General features: G+C 47.3%; 1 protein-coding gene across 4 annotated transcripts in view; it reads right to left on the bottom strand.

Annotated features, from left to right (window-relative positions):
• The window catches only part of LOC140396383 (uncharacterized), a 176,744-nt gene that overhangs the window by 65,491 nt on the left and 83,526 nt on the right, over positions 1–27,727 (bottom strand). For all 4 annotated transcript variants that reach the window (XM_072484962.1, XM_072484964.1, XM_072484963.1 and 1 more), the window contains 2 exons: positions 23,795–23,947; positions 16,114–16,200 (listed from right to left, as the gene is read on the bottom strand). In XM_072484962.1, the coding sequence (XP_072341063.1) occupies positions 16,114–16,200; positions 23,795–23,947 (240 nt within the window). The remainder of the gene's footprint in view (positions 1–16,113; positions 16,201–23,794; positions 23,948–27,727) is intronic.

Here is a 27,727-nt window from a genome sequence, read left to right as displayed (position 1 = left end):
TCCAAACAACTGTTTCCTCAAGTATCATTCAGGGCAATTTTCATTTCAACAGCTGCGATTTGAACCTAGTTCTCAGAAGTAACACCACCAAGGCGCCATGGCTCCTTCACCCACTTTAGAGAGAAGACAAGAAATTTAGGTATTGAATAAACGCCCCCCAAAATACTGATTATCCCAATACATCAGCAATGGCTGGCAGTAGATATACCATCTGTGATGCAATGCGCACCATGTATTGGGGAAACTGTACCGCTTCCTCCCCTCCCCCCAAAGTTTCCTTCGATACATGGTCAGGACAATATATGTACGATAGTGGAATATTTGTTTTCCTTTTCTAGCAATAAATGTTTACACTTGTTGATATCATATGCATCAGTTGTTTGGATGGGCTTTTTCATTACTCTGGTCAATGATATAACACTGTAAATAGGTATGCAGAACATACAGACAGGGCATAAAGTTACAGGCCCCGCTGCTCTTGTTTATTGCAAAGCAAATAAATTGCACATTGAAGCAGCTGCAGGGCATTACGATATGAGCACAATTTAAAAAAAAGCCCAGCAAGGAGCAGTGGAAACTTTAAAACACAAAATTACATCAGTCACATCTTAATTGCTGTAACCACAAAGTGGTTACTTTCAAGTTGTTGAGTTTACAGTCTAACAGCACCATCTACAGGATAAAGAACAAAATTACAACATACACTTGGACAAACAGGGTTGGTGAATCTTGCCCCATAGAAAGCTTTAAAATGTGAAATTTCGATACCTCACCTACCATTTAACCCATCAATTAAAGCCTGGAAAACATTTGGCGTGAAGACTATGATTAGATTATATAAATCACATTTTTAGAATTACCCCGTCCCCACACCTCCACCCCGTCCCCACACCTCCACCCCGTCCCCACACCTCCACCCCGTCCCCACACCTCCACCCCGTCCCCACACCTCCACCCCGTCCCCACACCTCCACCCCGTCCCCACACCTCCACCCCGTCCCCACACCTCCACCCCGTCCCCACACCTCCACCCCGTCCCCACACCTCCACCCCGTCCCCACACCTCCACCCCGTCCCCACACCTCCACCCCGTCCCCACACCTCCACCCCGTCCCCACACCTCCACCCAACCTTTTTTTGGACATCAAGGGCAATTTAGCATAGCCAATCCACCTAACCTGCACATCTTTTTTTTTTTTTTTTTTTTTTTTTAATAAATGTTTATTCAAAGTTTTTCCAACAAAAATTTCAACCAATTAAACCCCCCCCCCATAACAGAAAAGAAAAAGAGAAAAGAACAGAAACATATCTAACATAATACAGAACTCATACAATGGGTTTCTCCCGCACATATTAACCCTTCCATATGCTTTTTTACAAGTACCCCTCGGGAAAAGCCCCTCCCCCACCCGCCCAAATACCCCCCCTCCCTCCCTGGGTTGCTGCTGACCAATCTCATTCTAACGCGCCGCGATAGTCCAGGAACGGTTGCCACCGCCTGAAGAACCCCTGCGCAGACCCTCTCAAGGCAAACTTTATCCTCTCCAGCTTAATGAACCCAGCCATGTCATTTATCCAGGCTTCCACACTGGGGGGCTTCACGTCCTTCCACATGAGCAAGATCCTCCGCTGGGCTACCATGGACGCAAAGGCCAGAATACCGGCCTCTTTCGCCTCCTGCACTCCCGGCTCGTCCGCCACCCCAAATAATGCCATCCCCCAACTTGGCTTGACCTGGACTTTCACCACCTTGGACATAGTCTTCGCGAAACCCCTCCAGAACCCATCCAGTGCCGGGCACGACCAAAACATGTGGGCGTGATTCGCCGGGCTTCCCGAGCACCTCCCGCACCCGTCCTCCATCCCAAAGAACCTAACTCAGCCTCGCCCTTGTCATATGCGCTCTGTGAATAACCTTAAACTGTATCAGGCTGAGCCTGGCACACGAGGAAGAGGAATTAACCCTACTCAGGGTATCAGCCCACATACCCTCTTCAATCTCCTCCCCCAACTCGCCCTTCAGCTCCTCTACTGAAGCCTCCTACTCTTCTTTCATCTCCTGATATATCGCCGAAACCTTGCCTTCTCCGACCCATACACCCGAAATCACCCTGTCCTGAATCCCCTGTGCCGGGAGCAACGGGAATCCCCTCACCTGCCGCCTCACAAACGCCCTCACTTGCATATACCTGAATGCATTTCCCGAGGGTAACCCAAACTTCTCCTCCAGCGCCCCTAGGCTCGCAAACGTCCCATCTATAAACTGATCCCTTCTGGCCTGATGCCAGCTCTGAAACCCCCCCGTCCATCCTTCCTGGGACGAACCGATGGTTCTCCCGGATCGGGGACCACACCGAGGCTCCCATCTCATCCCTATGTCGTCTCCACTGCCCCCAGATCTTTAGCGTCGCCGCCACCACCGGACTCGTGGTGTACCTTGTCAGCGAGAGCGGCAGCGTCACCAGCGCCCTCAGGCTCATGCCCACACAGGTGCCATCTCTAGCGTCTTCCACGCCGCCCCCTCTCCCTCCATTACCCACTTACGGATCATCGCCACATTGGCAGCCCAATAATAGCCACCCAGATTCGGCAATGCCAGCCCTCCCCTGTCCCTACTACACTCCAGAAACCCCCTCCTTACCCCCGGGGTCTTGTTTGCCCACACAAAACCCATGATGCTCCTACCTACCCGCTTAAAAAAGACCTTGGTAATCATAATAGGAAGGCACTGGAACACAAAAAGAAACCTCGGGAGGACCATCATTTTAATCGACTGTACCCTGCCCGCTAGCGAGAGTGGCAACACATCCCATCTTTTAAAGTCCTCCTCCATCTGCTCCACCAGCTGCGTCAAATTAAGTTTGTGCAGGGCCCCCCAGCTCCTAGCTACCTGGATCCCCAAATACTGAAAGCTCCTTTCCGCCCTCCTCAACGGTAGGTCGTCTATCCCTCTTCCCTGGTCCCCTGGATGCACCACAAAGAGCTCACTTTTCCCTACATTGAGCTTATAGCCCGAGAAGTCCCCAAACTCCCTTAGGATCCGCATGACCTCCACCATCCCCTCCACTGGATCTGCCACATACAGCAACAGGCCGTCTGCATACAGCAACAGGCCGTCTGCATACAGCAACACCCGATGCTCCTCTCCCCCTCGGACCACTCCCCTCCATTTCCTGGAATCCCTTAATGCCATGGCCAAAGGCTCAATTGCTAATGCAAACAACAGGGGGGGAACAGGGGGTACCCCTGCCTCGGCCCTCGATACAGCCGAAAATACTCCGACCTCCGCCGATTCGTAGCCACACTAGCCACCGGGGTTCTATATAGGAGCTTAGCCCAATTTATAAACCCCTCCCCAAACCCAAACCTCTGCAACACTTCCCAGAGATACTCCCACTCCACCCGGTCAAAGCCCTTCTCCGCGTCCATAGCTGCCACTATCTCCGCCTCTCCCTCCACCGATGGCATCATAATCACGTTTAGGAGCCTTCGCACTGGTATTTAGCTGCCTGCCCTTTACAAATCCTGTCCGGTCCTCGTGAATCACCCCCGGGACACAGTCCTCAATCCACGTAGCCAGCACTTTTGCCAGCAACTTGGCATCCACATTGAGGAGCGAGATCGGTCTATACGACCCACACTGCAGTGGGTCCTTGTCCCGCTTCAGGATCAGAGAGATCAGTGCCCCGGACATTGCCGGGGGCAGGGTCCCCCCCTCCCTTGCCTCATTGAAAGTCCTCACTAGCAACCGGGCTAACAGGTCCGCATAGATTATCATAGATCATAGAATTTACAGTGCAGAAGGAGGCCATTCGGCCCATCAACATACTTCCTGTAAAACCCAACCGGGAACCCATCTGGCCCGGGGGCCTTCCCCGCCTGCATAATCCCCAGTCCTTTAACCAGCTCTTCCAACCCAATTGGCGCCCCCAACCAGCCACCTCCTGCTCCTCCAGAAATAGTCGCATCCCCTCTTCCCCCGCTGGGGGCTGAGATCTGTACAGCTCCTCATAAAAGGCCTTAAATGCCTCATTTACTTTTACCGCACTCCGCAGCGTAGTTCCCCTGCTATCCTTGACTCCACCTTTCTCCCTTGATGCCATCCTCTTACGGAGCTGATGTGCCAGCATCCGGCTCGCCTTCTTCCCATACGCGTACGACGCCCCGTGCTTTCCTCCACTGTGCCTCTGCCTTCCCTGTGGTCAACAGGTCGAATTACGTCTGGAGGCTTCGCCGCTCCCCAAGTAGTCCCTCCTCGGGGGCCTCTGCATATCTCCTGTCCACCCTTAGGATCTCCCCCACTAGCCTCTCCCTTTCCCTGCGAGCCCTGATGGAGATTAACTCTCCCCTGACCACTGCCTTCAGCACCTCCCATACTACCCCCACCTGCACCTCCCCGTTGTCGTTGGCCTCCAAATACCTTTCAATGCACCCCCGCACACCTCCTCATCCGCCAGTAATCCCACATCCAGACACCACAGCGGGCGTTGGTCACTCTCCTCTCGCAACTCCAGCTCCACCCAGTGCGGGGCGTGGTCTGAGATGGCTATGGCCGAGTACTCCGTTCCCTCCACTTTAGAGATCAGCGCCCTACTCAAAACAAAAAAATCTATCCGGGAGTAGGCTCTGTGTACGAGAAAAAAAAGAAAATTCCCTGGCCAGGGGCCTAGCAAATCTCCACGGATCCACTCCCCCCAACTGGTCCATAAATCCCCTAAGCACCTTGGCCGCAGCCGGCCTCTTTCCAGTCCTAGATCTGGAGCGATCTAATGCTGGGTTCAACACCGTGTTGAAATCCCCCCCCCATTATCAAGCTCTCCTCTGGAGAGCCCAAAAGTCCGTTTTAGCGGGAGCCGCCGAATGTGCGGCTTAGCTCCGCATAGCCGCAACCAGAAGTCCCTAACCTGCACATCTTTAGACTGTGGGAGTAAACCGGGGCACCCGGAGGAAACCCACGCACACACGGGGAAAACGTGCAGACTCCGTAGAGACAGTGACCCAAACCGAGAATCAAACCTGGGACCCTGGAGCTGTGAAGCAACTGTGCTAACCACTATGTTACCGTGCTGCCCACAATTATTGCAGAGATACTGCAGAATGTTGCTGCACAGGAAACCTTCTCTTACTTGAATCACAAAAGGTTAGTATGCAGGTGCAGCGATTAATTATAAAGGCAAAAATGGGCAGCACGGTGATGCAGTGGTTAGAACTGCTGCCTGTGGCGCTGAGGACCCAGGTTCGATCCCGACACTGGGTCACTGTCTGTGTGGAGTTTGCACATTCTCCCAGTGTCTGCGTAGATTTCACCCCCACAAACCAAAGATGTGCAGGGTAGGGGGATTGGCCACGCTAAATTGTCCCTTAATTGGAAAAAAAATAATTGGGTACTCTAAATTTATTTATTTTTTAATTATAAAGGCAAATAGAACATTGGTTGTCATGTTACAACTGTACAGGGCACTGGGGAGACCGCAGCTGAGGTAGTGTGTACAATACAGTTCTTGCCTCCTTACTTGAGGAATGTACTTGCATTGGAAGGAGTTCAAAGAACAAAGAAAAGTATAGCATAGGAACAGGCTCTTTGGCCCTCCTGCGCCAACCATGTTGCCCATCTGGGGCTGGTTTAGCACACTGGGCTAAATAGCTGGCTTTTAAAGCAGGCCAAGGCAGGCCAGCAGCACAGTTCAATTCCCGTACCAGCCTCCCCGAACAGGCGCCGGAATGTGGCGACTAGGGGCTTTTCACAGTAACCATCTGAAGCCTACTTGTGACAATAAGCGATTTTCATTTTCATTTCATTTCGTTTCCATCCAATCCAAAACTTTCTACATTTCCACGGACTGTATCCCACTACTCCTATTCATGCAATTGTCAAGTCACCCCTTAATGTCACTATCATACCTGCTTCCACCACCTCCTCTGGCAGAGTTCCAGACACCCACTATCCTCCGTATCAAAATACTTCCCTCGAACCTTAAACCTATGTCCCCATGTAACTGACTTTCACCCTGGGAAAAAGCTTCTGACTATCACTCCGTCCATGCCCCACATAACTTTGTAGTCTTCTATCAGGGCACCCCTCAACCTCTGTCATTCCAGTGAGAATAATCCAAGTTTATCCAACCTTTCCTCATAGATAATGCCCTCCATACCAGGCAACATCCCCTTCTGTACCCTCTCCAAAGCCTCCACATCCTCTGGTAGTGTGGCAACCAGAATTGAACACTATTACACTATATTCCAAGTGTGGGTTCACTAAGATTCTATACAGCTGCAGCATGACTTGCCAACTTTTGTATGCAATGCCCCGGCCGATGAAGGCAAGCATGCCGTATGCCTTCTTGACTACCTTCTCCACCTGTGTTTCCACTTTGTGACCTGTAGACCTGTACACCCAGATCCCTCTGCCTATCAGTAGGTTCTGTCATTTACTGTACATTTCCCACCTGTATTAGACCTTTCCAAAATGTATTACCTCACATTTGTCCGGATTAAATTCCATCTGCCATCTTTCTGCCCAAGTCTCCAATTGATCACATTCTGCTGTATCCTCTGACAGTCCTCAATTGCTATCCGCAATTCCATCAATTTTGTGTCGTTCAGGGGCAACATGGTGGCTCAGTGGTTAGCACTGCTGCCTCATGGCACTGATATACTACGAACAGCAAAGGTCCCAGTAGTCACAGCCCTCCACTCAGAAAAGCACCCTTCTACTGCTACCCTCTGTCTTCAATGGCCGAGCCAGTTTTGTATCCATCTCGTCAGGTCACCCGCTGATCCTTCTGTACCATTCTGCCATGAGGGACTTTGTCAAAGGCCTTCCTGAAGTCCATGTAGATAACATCCACTGTCCTACCTTTATCAATCATCTTCGTCACTTCCTCAAAAAACTCGATCAAGATAGTGAAGACACAACCTCCAACTTCACAAAACCATGCTGCCTCTCGCTAACATGTCTACTTGCTTCCAAATAGGAGTATATCCTGCCGTGAAGAATCATCTCCAATAATTTCCCTACCACTGATGCAAGGCTCACCGGTCTGTAATTTCATGGATTATACTGGCTATCCTTTGTAAACAAAGGAACAACATCAGCTGTTCTCCAGCCCTCTGGGACCTCACCTGTAGCCAGTGAGGATACAAAGATTTCTGTCAAGGCACCAGTAACTTCCTCTCGCCTCCCTCAGTATTCGGAGGTAGATCCCATCAGGGTTTGGCGACTTCTCTTTCAAGACGTCCAACACCATCTCCTTTTTGATCTCAATGCCCAACACCACCACCTTTTTGATCTCAATGTGACCCCAAACGATCTACACACCCTTCCCCAGACTCATCATCCACCAAATTCCTTCTCTTTGTTGAATACTGAAGTGCAAAGTACTCATTTAGGACCTCGCCCATTTCCTCTGGCGCCACACGTTGATTCCCTCTCTTGTCCTGGAGTGGGCCAGCCCTTTTCCTTGCTGCCCTCTTGCTCTTTATAGATGCATAAAAGTTTCCTTTATCCCGTTTGCCAATGACTTCTCATAATCCCTTTTTGCCCTCCTGACTCCTTTCTCAAGTTCCTTCCGACTTTCCTTGTATTCCTCACAGGCTTAAACTGTTCCCAGCCTTCTAGCCCTATCAGATGCTTCCTTTTTCTTTTAGACTGGACTCACAATATCCCTAATTATTCAAGGTTCCCGAAACTTATATCGGTCTTCCTCACAGGAACATGCAAGTCCTGAATTCCTATCAACTGACAGTTGAAAGTTTCCCACATGCCAGATGTTGATTTACCCTCAAACATCCGGCCCTAATCTAGATTCTTTAGCCCCTTAAGGTTCAGTAGGCTGATTCCTGGGATGAAGGAGTTGTCATATGAGGTACGTTAGTGGAGTTTAGAAGAATGAGAGTTGATCTTATTGAAACGTACAAGACTCTGAGGGAGCTCGACAGGGTAGATGCTGAAAGAATGTTTCCCTTCATGGGAGAAATCTAGAACCGGGGGCACAGATTTCAAACATGGGGTGTCTCATTTAAGAGGAAGAATTTCTTTTCTCAGATGGTCACTAGTCTAGGGATTTTTCTTCCCCAGAGAGCACTGGTCATTGAATATATTCAAGGCCGAGTTAGACATATTTTTGATCCACAAGGGTTATGGGGGGGGGGGGGGTCAGTAGGACAGAGGAGGCAAGGTCACAATCAGATCAGCCATAATCTTACTGAATGGCGTAACAGGCTTGAGGGGCTGAGTGGCCTGCCCCCATTTCTTAAATTCTTCTGCTCTTTTATTCTTATAAATGGTTAACTGCTTTCTGAAGTGCTTAAAACAAATTTAAGAATTTGTTGAGAACACGCTTGGTCTTCCAATAAAAGGTCTCGCTTCATTTTCAGAAAGTGTTTGATACAGCTGCCAAAAATAATTGCAAAATCTTCATTCTTGTGGCATGTTTCTTTCTGACCATCTTACAACTCAAACCCTGCATGACACTCTTATTCACGTCAAAATAGAGTACATCTCAACTTACATAAAAGAGTTGCTTCCAGGTTCTAGGGTCAAATGTACCAATGTACCGCTCAGCTACATTAACTGGCAATTTGTAAAACTCAGATTAAACTGGCACATTTGTACAGTCTTACTCCAACGTGCAAGTTAACACCACTTGGTTTGGTGGTTTGGGCAGCATTTGTTATATATTAAGTGGCTGAATCTGTAGCAGTGTTATCAGCCAGCCGTGTTTCAGTTGTGTACTTCTGAAAATACTATAAAATACTACTGCAGAGAGCAGCGGAGCGGGGCGGCAGGAGAAGGAACAGCGGGTCCGGTCGGACGCGTTGGGTGTGGGGGGGGGGGGGGGGGGGGGGGGGGAGCGAGGAGAGAGCGAGTTGTTTACTCCGATCGGAGGGGAGTTGGACGAGGGAGTCGGGGGGCTGGAGGAGGAGTTGGAAGTTACATTTACCATATTTATCGGGACGGCGTGCTTTTATTTTTGCGCACAATGGGTTTCTTTTTTATTTTTCTGGGGGAGTTGTCTATTATAGGGGCGGTATATTTTCGGGGCGGTGGTTTAGTTGGCGGCGGGGGTGCGTCGAGCGGACGGGAGGTGGTTCGGGTTTGGTCGTTTGTGGGACGGGCGACCGCCATTTTGTTTTGTGCTGTACTTTTTTGTCTTTTAGAAGATTTTAATTTAGACGGACAGCATGGTCGGTGCAGGTTTGGAGGGCCGAAGGGCCTGTTCCTGTGCTGTACTTTTCTTTGTTCTTTGTTCTCTGGACGTGGTGCGACACACAAATTATAGGAGGAATCATTTGAACTTAAGGCAGCGTAAAGGCTATGGATGAGACTACCCCTTTTTCCCACCCAATGCAAGACCAATGTTATGTGGAGGTGTTCCTTTCCAGAAAGCAAAGCAGAGTTCTTACGAATACAAAGGTTTATTTTCACAACTACCTCTGCAGCCTTTTAAATTGGGAAAAGTAATAAGCTATAACAGTTAGAAATTCTACTTTTTGAACAGTCAATTTTTTTTCCGGCTGTCAAGCCCTCATGTCATCAGCTCTGCCCCATGCTAATATTTGAAAGAATTTCTGTTTTTACCTTAATAATACTGAGGGAATATAGTTTGGAATTAGAAATCACATTTGACTGTCCTCCTTAAAAGCTACCTCTGACCTAGCTTTTGGCTACCTGTCTTCTTGGCTCCTTGTGTGGATCAACATCAAATTTTGTTCGATAACGTGGGCCATTTTATAAAGTTCAAAGGTGATGGATAAAAGTTTAGGCATTGATGTCAGTTTGCTCAGTGGTTCATGTTCATCCAGAGTTTAGTTGAGCCATATAGACTCTGACTGGGCAAAATCACCCATCTGTGCCAGGTTAGCTGATCTCAATAGGATGCGGTAGGCAATGCTACAAATGGTCTCATCAATCCAATGATTCTTGCTAGAAATGCAAATGTGGGACTTCCGGGTGCGGCTATGCAGAGCTAGGTCGCATATTCGGCAGCTCCTGCTTGGAACGGACTTTTGGGCTCTTTTACAGGGCCCCCACGGCATTTGTTTGACATTTCCCGGTGTGGAAAGAAGGCTGCGATATTCCCCCGACAGTGTCCCCCAGGAAGGGTATGTCTCTTGGTTGCCAGACACACGCAGAAACAGTAAAAGATTTAGCTGCAACTGCAGGATAAACAGGGCCTCTTCCAGCATGCAGGCGGGGGAAGGGCAAGCTTAAAGCTGCAAGCTGACCTGAGGGCCTGTATCAAAAGTGAATTCTAGCAGCAGAGGGAACAACTGTGAAAAGACCTCATCAAGGCCACTGAAGGGACTTCCGGTTGCGGTGATGCCTAGCTAGCCGCACGCTTCGGCGGCTCCAGCTCCGACGGACCTTCGGGCTCTTTTAAGAGCCCCAACGGGGAATTTTTCGACGACGCAACCCGGTGTGGGGCGTGTGAGAAGGGAGTCCCCCCCAAACGAAGGAGGAAAAAACCGGCGGCGGCGGCTGCAGCGCGAGGAATCGTCGACCAAAGGGTCAGAAAGAGAGAAGTACAAGATGGCGGCGGAGAAAGCGCAGGCGACATGGGGGCCTGAGCATGAAATTGTGAGACGGTGCGTGGAGCTGCTGAAGAGGGAGGTGCTGACCCCGTTGCTACAGGCAATTGAGGGGCTCAAGGAGACATTAAAGACCCAGGAGACAGAGCTCCGCGTGGTGGAGCAGGAGGTGACAGATATTGAGGACGAGATCCTGGGCCTGGCGGTTAAGACACAGACGCACGAGGCACTTCATAAAAAGTGTACTGAAAGGATCGAAGCCCTAGAAAATCGAACGCGAAGGAAGAACCTTCGGATACTGGGTCTCCCTGAGGGTGTGGAAGGAGTGGACTGTGGAGCGTACGCAAGTACGATGCTGAGCTCACTGATGGGTGCTGAGGCCCCTACGGGCCCCTTGGAGGTGGAGTGGGCAAATCGGATTCCGGCGAGAAGACCAAAAGCGGGAGAACCACCCAGGGCGATAATCGTGCGATTTTACCGCCTTAAGGATAGAGAAGAGGTCCTGAGATGGGCTAAAAAGGTGCGGAGTAGCAGATGGGAGAATGCAGTGGTACGGGTATACCAGGATTGGAGTGCGGAGGTGGCGAGAAGGAGGGCGAACGTCAACCGAGCCAAAGAGGTGTTGCATAAAAGGAAGGTGAAGTTCGGGATGCTGCAGCCGGCAAGACTATGGGTCACGTATCAGGAGAGACACCATTATTTCGAGACGGCGGAGGAAGCATGGACCTTCATCAAAGAAGAGAAATTGGATCGGAACTGAGGGACTGATGCTGCAGGAAATGTTATTGTTAATGTTACGGTGGAAGTTAATTGAGAAGTAAACAGGGAAGAGGGGAGACATTGGGGAAATGTGGGCGCCGGTGAGGGGGGAAAGACGGGACATAGTTGGAGAATGGGGAAGGGGAGGGGGAGGGGAAAGGGAGCTGCGCCATAAGAGGCGGGTCAGGTAAAGGGATGTTCCCGCACCAGAAAGAATAAGGCGGGAAGACAGGCGCAAGGCGGATGGGAATTCTCCACATGGGGGGGGTCGAGGAGTGAGCAGGAGTAGCCGGGGTCAGTTGAAGTCAGCTGACTTACGGAAGTAATATGGGGGGAGCAATCATGCTAGAAAGAGATCTAGCGGGGAGGGGGGGGAGGGAGGGGGGGGGGGCGGGTGGGGGACAACTGGGTTGCTGCTGCGGAAATCCAAAAGGAAATGGCTAAAGAGTGGGTGGGCGGGGATGGTGTGCGACGCTGGGCGAGCGAGCGGGAGCGCGGAGGCGGGATATGGGACTGGCCTAGAGAAGGTAATGGCTAGTCGACACGGGAGGGGGGCAGGTAGCCCCCTAGTGAGGCTGATCACGTGGAACGTGAGAGGCCTGAACGGACCGATAAAAAGGGCCAGAGTGCTCGCGCATTTGAAAGGACTAAGGGCAGACGTGGTTATGCTCCAAGAGACGCACCTAAAGGTGGCGGACCAAGTTAGGCTAAGGAAAGGATGGGTGGGACAGGTGTTCCACTCAGGACTGGACGCAAAGAATAGAGGGGTGGCCATTTTGGTGGGGAAACAGGTCGCATTTGAAGCAAAGAACATCGTAGCAGATAGCGGAGGTAGATATGTAATGGTGAGTGGCAGGCTGGAGGGAATGGAGGTCGTGTTGGTTAACGTGTATCCCCAAACTGGGACGATGCGGGATTTATGAGACGGATGCTGGGGCGTATACCGGACCTGGAGGTAGGAAACTTGATTTTAGGAGGGGACTTTAATACGGTGCTGGACCCGGGGCTAGATAGATCCAGCTCAAGGACCGGAAGAAGGCCGGCAGCGGCCAAGGTACTTAAGGGGTTTATGGACCAAATGGGGGGAGTGGATCCATGGCGATTTCTTAGACCTAGGGCTAGGGAGTTTTCCTTCTTCTCCCATGTCCATAAAGTGTACTCCCGGATAGATTTTTTTGTTTTGGGAAGGTCGTTGATCTCTAGGGTGGAAGAAGCTGAGTACTCAGCCATAGCGGTTTCGGATCATGCCCCACATTGGGTGGACCTGGAATTAGGAGAGGAAAGGGAGCAGAGAACACTCTGGCGATTAGATGTGGGACTGATGGCGGATGAGGGAGTGTGTGCAAGAGTGCGGGGGTGTATTGAGAGATATCTGGAGGTCAATGACGACGGCGAGGTCCCTGTGGGAGTGGTATGGGAAGCACTAAAAGCGGTGGTCAGAGGAGAGCTGATCTCCATTGGGGCCCACAAAAGGAAAACAGAGGCCAAGGAAAGGGAAAGATTACTGGGGGAGATTTTAAGGGTGGATAGGGAATTTGCAGAGACCCCGGAGGAGGAATTGTACAGGGAGAGGAGACGACTCCAGACGGAATTTGACCTTCTGACCACCAGAAAGGCGGAGGTACTGTGGAGGAAGGCACAGGGGAGGAGGTATGAATATGGGGAAAAGGCGAGTCGCCTGTTGGCTCATCAATTGCGAAAGAGGGCAGCAGCGAGGGAGATAGGAGGAATTAGAGACGAAAGGGGAGACACGGTGCGAAGGGCAGGAAAGATAAATGAGGTGTTCAAGACCTTCTATGAGGAACTGTATAGGTCTCAACCCCCAGAGGGAGAGGTAGGGATGCGGCAGTTCCTGGACCAATTGAGGTTCCCGAAAGTGGAGGAGCGGGGGGTGGTAGGCCTGGGGGCACCGATTGGGGTGGACGAGGTTATTAAGGGACTGGGAAGCATGCAAGCAGGGAAGGCCCCAGGACCAGACGGGTTCCCGGTGGAGTATTACAGAAAATATGTGGACTTGTTGGCCCCGTTGATGGTGAGGACGTTCAATGAGGCCAGGAAAGGGGGGACTCTACCCCCGACGATGTCGGAGGCGACGATATCGTTAATTTTGAAGAGGGATAAAGATCCGTTGCAGTGCGGGTCCTATAGACCCATTTCATTGTTGAACGTGGACGCCAAATTGTTGGCAAAGGTACTGGCATCGAGGATAGAGGACTGTGTCCCGGGGGTGGTGCACGAAGATCAGACAGGGTTCGTAAAAGGGAGACAACTGAATGTTAACGTGCGACGACTATTAGGGGTGATAATGATGCCCCCAGTGGAGGGGGAGGCAGAGATAGTGGCGGCAATGGACGCAGAGAAGGCATTTGATAGGGTGGAGTGGGAGTATTTATGGGAAGTGTTAAAGAGGTTTGGGTTTGGGAACGGGTTTATTAGCTGGGTTAGACTTCTTTATGGGGCTCCAACGGCAAGCGTAGTTACAGGTCGACATAGATCGGAGTATTTCCGACTATATAGGGGAACAAGACAGGGATGCCCGCTGTCTCCATTGTTGTTCGCGTTGGCAATTGAACCTCTGGCCATGGCGTTGAGAGACGCCAGGAAATGGAGAGGGGTGATTAGAGGGGGAGAAGAACACCGAGTCTAGTTATATGCGGATGACCTATTGTTATACGTGTCGGACCCAGCGGGGGGAATGATAGAGGTTATGCGAATTTTGAGGGGGTTCGGGGATTTCTCGGGGTATAGGCTAAACATGGGGAAGAGTGAATTATTTGTGATACATCCAGGGGACCAGAGTAGAGAGATAGAAGGCTTGCCTCTAAGGAAAGTGGAAAGAAACTTCCGATACCTGGGGATTCAGATCGCTAGGAGTTGGGGAACCTTGCACAGACTTAATCTGACACGGTTGGTAGAACAAATGGAGGAGGACTTCAAGAGGTGGGACATGCAGCCTCTATCGCTGGCCGGCAGGGTGCAAGCAATTAAGATGATGGTCCTCCCGAGGTTCTTATTTGTATTTCAATGTCTCCCTATACTAATCACGAAGACCTTTTTTAATAAAATAGACAGGAGCATCACGAGCTTCGTGTGGGCAGGGAAAGTTCCGAGAGTAAGGAGGGGGTTCCTTCAGCGTAGTAGGGACAGAGGAGGATTGGCACTACCGAACTTGGGCGATTACTATTGGGCCGCCAATGTGGCAATGATACGTAAATGGATGATGGAGGGTGAGGGAGCGGCGTGGGAAAGACTGGAGAGAAAGTCCTGTAAAGGGACGAGTTTAGAGGCGCTGGTGACAGCGCCGCTACCGATCTCACCTAAAAAGTTTACCACAAACCCGGTGGTGGCGGCAACATTGAATATCTGGGGACAGTGGAGGCGACAGAGAGGGGTGCGGGGAGCCCTGGTGGGGTCCCCAATCAGGAACAACCATAGGTTCGCCCCAGGAAGAATGGATGGAGGATTTCAGAGCTGGTTCCAGTTGGGAATTAGGAGGGTGGGAGATTTATTTATAGATGGGACTTTTGCGAGCTTGGGAGCATTGGAGGAAAAGTATAAGTTGCCCCGGGGAAATTTCTTGAGATATATGCAGGTGAGGGCATTTACTAGACAACAGGTGAGGGAATTTCCGTTGCTCCCGCCACAGGGGATACAGGACAGGGTGCTTTCAGGGGTGTGGGTCGGAGAGGGCAAGGTGTCAGAGATTTACCGAGAGATGAGGGAAGAGGGGGAGGAGTCGGTGGGCGAACTAAAAGGAAAGTGGGAAGAAGAACTAGGGGAGGAGATAGAGGAGGGTATGTGGGCTGATGCCCTAAGCAGGGTAAATTCCTCTTCCTCATGCGCCAGGCTTAGCCTGATTCAATTTAAGGTGCTACATAGAGCACACATAACGGGAGCAAGATTGAGCAGGTTCTTTGGAGTGGAGGACAAATGTGGGAGGTGTGGTGGGAGCCCGGCAAACCACGCACATATGTTTTGGGCATGCCCGGCATTGGAAGGGAGTGACGGGAGTGATTTCGCGGGTGGTGAAGGCCCGGGTCAAACCAGGCTGGGGGTTAGCTCTATTTGGAGTTGCGGAAGAGCCGGGAGTGCAGGAGGCGAAAGAGGCCGACGTTGTGGCCTTTGCGTCCCTAGTAGCCCGGCGCAGGATCCTACTCATGTGGAAGGAGGCGAAACCCCCCGGACTGGAGGCCTGGGTAAATGATATGGCGGGGTTCATTAAACTGGAGCAGATAAAGTTTGCCCTGAGAGGATCGGCTCAAGGGTTCACCAGGCGGTGGCAGCCATTTCTCGACTACCTAGGGGAACGTTAGAGGGAAGACAGATGACCAGCAGCAGCAACCCAGGGGGGGTGGGGGGTTAGTTTAGGTCAAAGATAAAGGGGTTTTGTTACTTGTGTATTGTTTAAAATTTCTGTATTGTTATTGTTGCGTTTGCTTTGTAAGAGGGGAAAAATTGTTGTTTGGGAAAAAAATTTCAATAAAACATTTATAAAAAAAAAAAAAAAGAAATGCAAATGTGGACAGATTTAGGCTAACCATGATCTCTCCATATGCTGATATCTGATTGACACCAAGGCTCACAAATGAATGCCATTTGATATACACTTGAAGATATTGAGCAATGGTGTTTCCATTCCAGAAAAAAGGATTCAATGCCTTCATGGCAAAAAAAAAGTGAAAAAAACTGGATAAAGGTGAAAGGAATATCAAGGTGGGTTACTAAAAAGTGGGCCTTCAGTTGACGATGCCTAATTTTCATAGTAATTAACAACATTTAAACCCAACCATTTTTTCCCCTTAAGATATTAAATCACAAACTCACCTTGAGTTGCGAGGAAAAACCGATTCCAACATCAGTCACTGGGGGATCAGATAACTGCATGTCAGCTACGTGTACCCTGGGATCAATCTATATAGTTAACAAGGGTTAAAAATGGGCAAACGTCAACCCAATTATGTAAGCTTCTTTGTGAAGTTTGATGATTTGTGCCACAAACTTTAGATTTGGGTACAAAATCCTTAACCCATGAAGATGGCAGGTGCATCAACCACTAAATACTTTATGCAGAAGGCAGTAAACATACAGAATGAACTATACGGTGGTAAATGCATATGTCCTTGGGACCGACCAGATTGACTAATTCTTTTGAGGACTGGTTTAATTTATGCATATGCAGTTTACTATTCAAAAATCAGACATAGGCCCTGAAGTAGATGTTTTTTTCAAATAAATTTAGAGTACGCAAATCTTTTGGGCAATTTAACGTAGCCAATTCACCTATCCTGCACATCTTTTTGGGTTGTGAAGGCGAGACACAGGCAGACACTTTTAAAATGACCTTTGCATTTATGGGCTAGAATTAAGTATTCTCATCAGCTCAGGAGCGAACATTGCAGTTAGGCTTGAAATATTCCTGGGATTTCAAGCCAGCAAACTATCTATGGACAGTTCGCGTGATCTAAATGGAAATATTAATATATATCTGTTCAAAATAAAAATGTCTGTTTCTCGGAGCACCATAAGTCACAAGAGCAGACATAGGCCATTTGTCCCATTGAGTCTGTCCCATCATGATCTGGTGTGACTTTTAACGGCCCAGCCACTACAGCTCTCTGCGGTAAAGAAGTCCACAGATTCACTACTTTGAGTAGTTCTCCTCATCTCGGTCTTAAATGGGTGACCCTCTTACTGAGATTATGCCCACTGGTCCTAGACTCTCCCACAAGGGGAAACAACTGCTCAGTATGTTTGAAGCCATGTTGAAGAGTGCCTTTGTTAAATATCATACAGGTGAGCAAGTCTGCTCCCATGGATCAACCTATTACCTTTGACAATGTTATCCAAAACCTCATTTGTCCAGGTTTCCATCTTTCCCTTTTGTTATGATCCTTGGCAGAACCGGGGTGCAGGGAAATATCCGGTCAGGTACCAATAACCTTTGAGATTCAGGATGCTTACTAAGTAAATAAAGCCACAAAATTCCACGGCTTGTGAACAAACAAAAATTACATTTTACTATACCAGTTCAGAAAGACAATTCACAATAATAGAGTTTGCACATTCACCAAGTGCCTGCATGGGTTCCTCCGGGTACTCCGATTTCCCCGCAGTCCACAAATGTGCAGCATAGGTGGATTGGTTATGTTAAATTGCCCCGTATCAACGGTTAGGTGCTGTTACAGGGATAGTCTAGGATGCTCTTCTGCAGGGTCAGTGCAGACTCGATGGATTGAAAGGCCTTATTCTGCACTGTTGTAGCCACCAGAGTTGGCCACTTCCCGACTTAAAATGGAGAACCGCAAAGGCTGAAGGGAAATTCAGCCAACACAGGCAAAGACTAGCAAATACAGAAATCATTGTATATTGGAACCTGCAAAACAACCAGACAGCACCGAAACCAGCAGCCATCTACATAGTAATGTGTGATTCCCAGGCACAATGGCAACAGTTAAAGTAAACAAAGCCAAGCCAGACTCCTCGGCGCCAGCAGGAGCCAAGACAAAGGAAGGCCAACGGACAATTAGGACCGCCCAGCGATCAGGGAACCGCTCTAGCATTGGAGAAATCGATCAGAGTGATCGGAAAGTAGTCCAATCACTTGGAACCAGGTACGGGGTCCGGCCCGAAGGGCGGGAAGCCCCTGGGGACAATAAAGCAAAGCCCCCCAAGTTCAAATCGTCTTTCTTTGGCAGGGTCACTCAGCAACTTGAACTAACCCTCGACAGTGACCGGTCTTGTTGCCTCCAAGCAAGTAAGTCTCAAGTCAACGCTCGGTACGAGATAGGCGCTCCTAGCTACCAGTCCATACCAGCGTTTGAATCCCGCAGACTCAGGACCTGAACGAAAGGCCATTTGTTCCCCTGACCTGGTGGGCCAGTCCGAAGCTAAGTATAGGCCTATTAGTTATAGAAATAGCCTAGAAAGTAGAGTTTATGCATGAGTAGCAATTTACTGTGTATAATAAATGTGTTTTGATTGGAATCTTACTAATTGGTGTGTTGAGTTATTGATCATTACTTGAACTTGAACCTCGTGGCGGTATCATAAAGATACCTGGCGACTCTAGAGCAAAGGTTATAAAACAGAGCCAATTGAACCAACCAAAAGGTAGCAACACTGTAGGGATTGCATGATTCTATAATCTTATCTTATAGTCTTCAGGGTAAGTATGAGATACATAAATTAACAGGCAAACCGTGGTTGAACACACCACACAAAGACAGATGCGACCAAAACAGATTCCATGGATTTCTAAACAACCCACCCAGACAGCAAACTAGTTGGCTCACAATCTCTCCGAAACTTCATTTGCACAAGAGTTTCCAATCTCTACATCTGAAGATCTCACTCTGGAATTCTCTCAAAATTGCTCCCACTTGGATGGCCCGAACAACAACCCAACTAAAGCATTTCAATCTCATCTTCTGGAGATTATTTTTCCCTTGGACCTCCAAGTACATTTGAGCTTCATCTTCCAAGCACAATTTCGGATCTTCAGCTGTGTCAAGCAGAACATCACTGCTTGAAAGGCCCACAGAGTCACACACCTTTGGCTGCCTTCTCAGATCTACAGGACTCCTCTCATGCCTATTTTGCTTGAAGTTAGCTGCTTGCAGATCTTTCCTTAATTTGGAGCCTATTTCTCTGCTTCTTTCTTTTAACTTAACGGAACCCATTTTTAAAATCCCTTATCTGGGACACCTCCCAGTCTCTTCGCCGCCTCCTCCCCTGTCGCCCGCCAGTGGCCCACTCCCTGGGACACTCACTCATCAATGACACTCCATACCAGCTCATCTAACCTGGGCTTTTGTGCTGTTACGCAGCCCAAGGAACAATTAAAATTTATAAAATTGCACACGTGCAGCCAGTTCCCGGGCCAGCACACACATGGAAGATCATCAGGAATTGGAGTTCCAAACGTCAAAGTGCAGGTTTCATCACACTTTCTACCTGCCTGCTCCTTTATATTAGGCAAATAGAACATATTCAAAACCCCTGACTTGTGGCGTGTTGGTGGTGGGAAGGTTTTGGGAAGTCAGGAGGAGAGTTATTTGCCACAGGATACGCAATCTCAGACTTGCTTTAGCCACAGTACTTATATGGCTGACGCAGTTACGTTTCTGGTCATGATGATGATCTCAGGGTGATTTAGCTATGGTAATGCCACTGAATGTAAAGAGTGGCAGTCAGCCTCCATTTGTTTAAAATGCTCATTGCCTGGCACTTGTGTTACAAATGTTCCCGGTCATATATCAGCCAAGCCTGAAGGTTGTCCAGGTCTTATGGAATATCGGAGTTGAGCATGAAATGGAACACTGCAATCAGCAAATATCACCAGTTTTGACCTTGTAATGGAAGGAAGGCAATTGATGAGGCGAATGAAGATGGTTGGGATTAGGATTCTGCCTTCAGGAACTCCTGCAGGGATGCCCTAGGGTGGAGATTTTAAAAAGAATTTAGAGTGCCCAATTCATTTTTTTTTCCCAATTAAGGGGCAATTTAGCATGGACAAACCACCCACCCTACGCATCAGACACTGGGAGACTGTGCAAACTCCACACGGAAAATGACCTGGGACCGGGATTGAACCTGGGTCCTCGGTGCTGTAAAGTAGCAGCGCTAACCACTGGGCCACAGTGTCGCCCTTCCCTAAGACAGAGATGATTGGCTTCCAACAACTATAGCCATCTTACCTCATCTCCACTAAAGAATGGTATTTGCTGTCTTCATCTATAGCAGTGATCTTAAGCAGGATCCACTTTCGCCAACCTTCAGATCCCACGCCGCCGACCATCACGACGCACACCACGTGTGCTTCCCATTAATGTGAATTGGGAGTCTGCTTGGTCCTCATGATCCCGGGTTCACAAGAGGAGGAGGAGAAGGCAATGCACATCAGTTACAGAATTCAGCAAGTTCCTTTGTGCCATCTTCATCTTTGAGAACGGAAAATCCAATCTCGCCGTGAAGGGCAATAGCAACAAATGCTCGTTTTACTCAGCTCTGCATACTCTTGGGAGATGTTACTCCAGAATGCAGACAGCCTCATGGACATCTGGTGTGTTTTTATTATGCTGTCATTTGAGGTACAGCAGCTTACAGCATCAGTACACAGAAAATTTATGTCTGGAATCCTCCAGAGGATTTTAAAAAATTGTTCATGAAATGTGAGCATTGCTGTGGATGTGAAGTCATATGTAGGCAGACTGGGTAAGGGTGGCAGATTTCCTTCCCTAAAATGACATTAGTAAACCAGATGTTTTTTTTATAGACAACAATGGTGTCATGGTCATTATAAGACTTTAAATTCCAGATTTGTATTGAATTCAAATTTCACCATCTGCCATGGTGGGATTCAAACCTGGGTCTCTGGATTAAGAGCCCAACAACAATACCACCAAGCCACTGCCTTCCCTTCTAATGTTGGAAGAAAGTTGGCCAATGTCATCTGTGCAAAACCTACTAATGAATGTGCAGCTCTTCATGATTACTTGAAGAACTTTTGGGGGAATTTACATTTTCATAGAATCCTACAATCCCAGAGTGCAGATGCTGGTCATTCAGCCCATTGAGTCTGCAGTGGCCCTGCCAAAGAGCACCCCACAGAGGTTCACTCCCCCACCCTATCCCCGGAACAGCACCTAGCTGTTGGATACTACGGGGCAATTTAACCCAATCCACCCAACCTGCACATTGTTTGGACTGAGAGAGGACGTTAGAGCACCCGGAGAAACCCCATGCAGACACTAGGAGAATGTGCAAACTCCACACAGACAGATATTGTGAATAGTTTTAATCTTTCTGAACTGGTATAGTAAAATGTTAAAATGGTTTGTTCAAAAGCCGTGGAATTTTGTGGCTTTATTTACTTAGTAAGCATCCTGAGTCTTAGAGGTTATCTATTTTAAACAAAAAGGTTATCGGTCCATTACATAATTTCTCCCTACAACCAAGGGTCTGACCGAGGAGCGTAACATAAAAGGATGGAAACCTGGTCAAATGAGGTCTTGGGTAGCCTTGTCAAAGATAATAGCAGATTGATCCATGGGAACAGACTTGCTCACCTGTATGATATTTAACAAAGGCAACATGCTCAGAGGTTGTTTTCCCTTGTGGATTAATGAACCACACTGGTTATTTATAGATCTATTTCCAGGGATTATGGGACTCTGAAGGATTTTCAATATAATAAAATATATTTATCACTAAGGAATGTTCCTTTGTGCCAACAGCAAATAGCCTCTTTTCACAAGGGCACAGGCATCATTTCTTCGGAATTTCCTCTTTTCTCATTCTACCCTTTATTATCTATTACTCCAGTGTTCTTCAAACTCAGGGGCGCGACCCGTGGGTGGGTCACGGGCGCGTGTCGGGAGGGTCGCGGAGCCGTCCTTCGCGGCGCTCCAGATCACGCAAATCCTCGCGTAGCAGCCGGCTTTTAATAACGCCGGCTGCAAGCAGCCTTTAAAATGGTCGCGAACATGTAAAACAAATTCGGGCGCGCATGCGCAGGGCGGCCGCTATTTTTTTTAAAAACGGTCGCAGCTTTTTGTTTTACAAGTTTGGGCGGTTTTTATTCACTTTATTCATTTAATTTTTTTTTTCATTTATTTTATTTATTCATTTAATTATTATTTTTTTTTTTTTTTTAAACAAGTTCGGGGGGTTTTATTTAATAAAATTTTACTGAAAAAAATTGCAGAACTTTGGACATATGGAGATTTCATACTTTCCAACACCGGAAGGCTTCACCTTCATCCAACATGTTCCATTGGAGGAGCGTGTACGAGGGCCAAAGGGACCCAAAACCATTTCCTCAATTTTTATCAGCAGCAAACAAGGTAAGAGAAAATGGAGGGTCGCGAAGGTCAGCCGTTTGGGAAAAATGGGTCCCCGGAAAAAAAGTTTGAAGAACACTGTATTACTCCATCACGATGGAAGGAAACCTTAGTTATGTCAAATTTGCTGAACAGCTTGAAATCACACAATTGTTGCATCCTGTTCCACAACATGGTATTTTGCAGGGAAGCTTTCAAGTGTTATAGTCACCAATATTTATCCCTCAATTAAAAATCACAAAAATCTGATCATTATCACTTTGTTTGTACCAGCTTGCAATATATAAATTGGTTGCTGACATTGCAATAGTAACTATGCTTCAGAAATCAGAGAAGTTCTTTGGGCTGTCTTATGGTTTTGAAATTTACATTCATATAATGCTTCTTTCTATGTATCATGGATGGGTCATGCATGAGCACACTATAATTCTACAGACAGTGCTATATTGTAAGCAGTGAGATTAATCTTATTTTTGTAAAACATTTTATTGAAGGTATTTTAAATATATACAAACAAAAATACAAAAGCCAACCACGGCAACAGGTAACAAAGCCCCACCCTCCCTGCATCTCCTCCCAACCACCACCCTACTACACTCAGCTTGCCACCCACCTCCCTTTTTCAACTTTTCACACTCGGCCCCCCGCTGATGCCTCAATATGCCCAGTGAGATTAATCTTAATAAAATAACCAGTTCCCACTGATTAAAGAATGCCCAATCATTTTTTTTGTCAATTAAGGGGCAATTTAGCATGGCCAATCCACCTAACCTGCACATCTTTGGGTTGTGGGGGTGAAACCCACACAGACACGGGAGAATGTGCAAACTCCACACAGACAGTGACCCGCGGCTGAACTCGGGTCCTCAGCGCCATAGGCAGTGCTAACCACTGCGCCGCCCTTCGATTGACATCGATCAGTGTTAAGATAACACGATTCGAGCAGGCTCTTAGGACATTACAGGACATTATTATACGCAGTTAAATTGTTTGTAAAGCTATGTTCAGGCACTAATAGCTCAGGGCTCTATGAAATAATACAAATTGCACATGGTGCCTTCCTTTCTATGTCTACTAAAGGCTCACAAAAGTGCCAGTCTGACACCACAGGTGAATGGGGGCAAGGAAGACATTATGATTTAATTTTATACAATAGGTGTCATTTGTTCAAATATTAAGGATCAATTTTATAGAACAAGGGGATTGATGACGGGATGTTCAATTGGTTAAACGTGCACATTCAGGACAGGTGGCCATGCATGTTGGTGCAGTTAAAACAAACTGAACTAGAGCAACCCTTTTCTGCCAGCTAATCCGATATATACCTCAAAGGGCAACATCATAATTTAAATATCTTAAGTCACAACAGATTTCTTTTCAGATACCATGGAGATTAAAACACCAGTATAAAAAAGGTTTCAAATAACTGCTGTAATCAACAAAACCCTTTGACTAATTAGTGTCTCAAATTCCTTTAGAGGATCAATTATCCTCTATTCATTTCACATATATGCATAACAAAAATATATTACTATTGAATAAAATGAGTGCTGTATTATGCATAGTTAGATAATTATGCCAAGTTTCAGTAGATTGCATTCTACACTAATGAACTTGCTTTGTTTGGATTAGCTGCTATGCAAACAGGAATATAATACAATTACCTGTATCGTCTGAAGTCCAGAAGTATGCAGATGAGGAATTCTTGGGTGAATATCAGTGATTTGAGGAGCAGGAGCAGGATTTGTTCTTATACTATGGCTTTTCAAAACGTCGTTGTAAGGAATACTGTCAAAATTTACTTTCCATACTAATACCTACAAATAAAGCAACAATTTAAAAAAAATTATTTCAGGTTTAAAAATGAATTAAAACAGTAACAAAAAAGTCTGAGGGGCTACAACAAAATTCTACTCAACTCCAGGATGGAAAATGGGTACAGGTACATGTGACATCAGCACGCCACTTTGAAATGAAATGAAAATCGCTTATTGTCGTCACAAGTAGGCTTCAATGAAGTTACTGTGAAAAGCCGCTAGTCACCACATTCCTGTTCGGGGAGGCTGTTACGGGAATTGAACCGTGCTGCTGGCCTGCCTTGGTCTGCTTTCAAAGCGAGCGATTTAGCCCTGTGCTAAACAGCCCCTGGTAACATTAGCTGAGTTTTAACCGACAGCACAGCAGGCCAAAGCAAAGACAAAACTGATAACTAAAACCTGTGCGCCAGTAAAATTGAATAACAATACTGCAAGTTGAGTGTATATTAAAAACTTGAATGAGAAAAGCAATTCAAATAATCTTCAATTAGGTGCCTCTGCAAGGCCCACTTAGATTACATTGCTCTTCCTTTTGCCCTGGTGAAAGTCTGCCGTCTACAGAATTCATTTTCTTTGTAGACACTATGATTAAATGAAAATGCTGCACATAAAAGATCCTTTGGTCCATTTAGCCTATCCCATACATTTGTGACGTCTGATGTACCAATACAAAATTTGTGGGAGGAAAAATAGTAAGAAGCCACGTGAAAATGTCAGGCGGATAAAGAAATGTAAATGTGGAAAATTCCTCTCCACTCTTTTTTAAAAAAGGTTATTCCAAACACAAAAACACGCCAACATAGTACAAAATAAACAAAGTAGATATAGTTTGCTTGATTTCTCCCCCCCCTTAATTCCCACCCTCTATTCCCCCTCCCCCCAACAGGAGCAATTCCTCAAACATGGACAGAAGCAGCCTCCAACGTATGCAAAACCCCTCCTCCGACCTACTATGGGCAAACTTAATCTTCTCCAGCCTAAGAAATTCATATAGATCCCCCAACCATGCAGTGAACCCTCGTGGCGCAGCCGACCTATAATTGAACAGTATCCGTCACTGGACAATCAGCGAGGCGAAGGCCACCACACAAGCCCCCTTTCTTCCTGCAGCCCCGACACCACAAAGATCGCCAGCATAGGGGTCGGCATCATCCTCACCCCCACAATCCCTTACAGACTAACAGAAGCTACCCAACTTTGCATACCCCCAGAACATATAGACATGGTTATCACACACATACTCTACTCCCAGGAAGAACCTACTCATCCGGGTCAGAGCCATATGAATCCTATGTACCACCTTAAACTGTAACAGGCTCATCCTCGCACAGAAGGATTAAGTTGATTTGATGTATTATCTCGCTCCAAATTCCCCACCCCATTCTGATCCTCAGCTCTTCCCACTTCCGCTTGATCCCTTCCACTAGAGCTGACCCTTTCCCTCCCAACCATTTATAGATATCTCCAATCCTCCCTTCCCCCCAACTCATCTTGGACCAACAATTTCTTCAGTAGCACACAGCAGTCGAGGAAACAAGGCCAGCTCCTTCCAAGCAAAATCCCAATATCAAAACTCGCTCTTCCTCTCAAACCTCTCACGTACTTCTTCCAACCCTGCAAACTTATCCTCAGCATTTCACTCGATCAAAACTAGTCCAGAATATCTCAATGACCCCGATTTATATTCCAGGGAATATATTGCACTTCATATGCAAGATGATGTTTTCCCCAGCCAGAAACAGTTCTAGCTCTCAAAGGAATACAGCAAAAACAAAACTGCCGTATCCTTATGTCTTGATTAAATAATTGGTTCACATTAATACAACCTAGTTTCCGCGATTAATTTTTGTCTGAGTCTGTGCTTTTCTACAGTGTACAGACCGAGCTCTGAGCCAATCTAAGTAATTAAGGGGAGGTTCAAAATGGGAATGAATCTGGTGGACCTTCTCTGCATCCTTTCATAATTGGATACCTGGAAAATGGTAGGATTGGTGGAGTCAACATGGATTTATGAAAAGGAAGTATATTTGACAAACCTGTTTGAAGATATTACTAGCAGAATAGAAAAGGGGGAAATCAATGGAAATAATGTAATTTCAGAAGGCAAAAATTGGGAGGTTAGTAAGCAAAAGAGAACATGGCGTTGGGGGTAATATACTGGCATAGATTGAACTCACACCAGCACTGCTTTGCCCTGTTGTGGACTCTCCTGAACAGCTCACAACAGCGCTGCTTTTGTCCTGTTGTGGATTCTCCTGAGCCACACTCTTCAGCAGATTTAGTTCAGAGATCCTGGCCTGTTTGGGTCTCTGGCTCTCTCTTTCTGGGTGTCTCTCTGACGCTCTCTTTCTGGTTACAAAACGATCTATTTTAAACTTTTCAGTCCTGTTGCTCGTTTGCTGCTGACAAAATGGAGGAATCGCAATCGCACCCAGAGCACATGATGTCAGTATTCAGGGCATGTGACCTGCTCTCTGCCTCGCTTCAGGCAGGAAGACTGATTTAATTACAAACAAATCTTCCCCCAAGTCATGGCGCTGACATCAAGAGGAGGTGGTGCTTCTCGCTGGGCTCCGGGCATGCACACTGACGAGCAGGCATGCATGCGCAGCACGCCCACATTTTAAAAGACGGTCGCACTACTCACGGCCAGCATTTTTAAAAGCCAGCTGCTGTGGCCTTTGCGCATTAATTCCCATGATCGGAAACGCCGCGATGGATGGCTCCGTGACCCTCCCGACACCCACGGCACCCAGACTTTGAAAATTACTGTTCGAACTGATGTCTAACCAAGGTTCTGTACAAGGGCAAGATGATTGCTTCATCTTGTAGTGAATTGCACTATGAATACAACCTAGAAACCTTTGACAAAGAGTCATCGGACTCGAAATGTTAGCTCTTTTCTCTCCCTCCAGATGCTGCCAGACTTGCTGAGATTTTCAAGCATTTTCTCTTTTGTTTCAGATTCCAGCATCCGCAGTAATTTGCTTTTATCCAGAAACCCATTTGCTTTAGCTTCATGACATTGTTCTCTGAAGACTTATGATCAATGCACCATAACACCAAGATCTCGACCTTTCATCACTGGCTTCAAACTGTCATTAGACCTGCTCAAGTAGATGACATTACATTACACAAACTGCCAAACATGGGACATTTCCCCAAAACATCTGCTTGCAGCAGTTGCGTAAACTTTCACTGCAAACTTACAGGTCATTGCTCCAATCCCTGGATCTAGATTAGAAATGAAAATTGTAAAGAGCAAAGATCCTTTCTGCTTTTCAGTAAGTTATTAAAGATGCAGTAAGGGGCCAGAAACCACCCAAAGCTTACATGCTCATAGTCAGTTGCAAGCTCATTACAGGATGAACAACTTGGTCTAGAAGGGTGGGAACAGTCAAAACCCTTGGCGTATAAAGAAAGTAGGAAGGTACTGAAGCGGGAAATTAGGAGAGCTAGGAGAAAAGTCCTCGGCAAGTAGGATTAAGGTGAATCCCAAAGCTTTTTATTCATATGTAAAAAGCAAGAGGGCGGCCAGGGAAAGGATTGGACCACTTAAGGACAGTGGGGGGAATCTGTGTGTTGAGCCAGAGGAAATGGGCGAGGTACTAAATGAATACTTTGCATCAATGTTCACTAAAAGAAAGGGACTTTGTGGAAGAGTATTCTTGGGTAGGGTGTGTGGACAGTCTGGATCATGTTAACATCGGAAAGGAGGTGGTATTGGGTCTTTTAAAATACATCAAGGTAGATAAGTCTTCTGGGCCAGATGGAATTTAT

The sequence above is a fragment of the Scyliorhinus torazame genome, chromosome 19 (assembly GCF_047496885.1).
Source record: "Scyliorhinus torazame isolate Kashiwa2021f chromosome 19, sScyTor2.1, whole genome shotgun sequence".
NCBI lineage: Eukaryota > Metazoa > Chordata > Chondrichthyes > Carcharhiniformes > Scyliorhinidae > Scyliorhinus > Scyliorhinus torazame.
The sequence above is the reverse complement of the archived record's forward strand: the minus strand, read 5'-3'. Positions and strand labels throughout refer to the sequence as shown.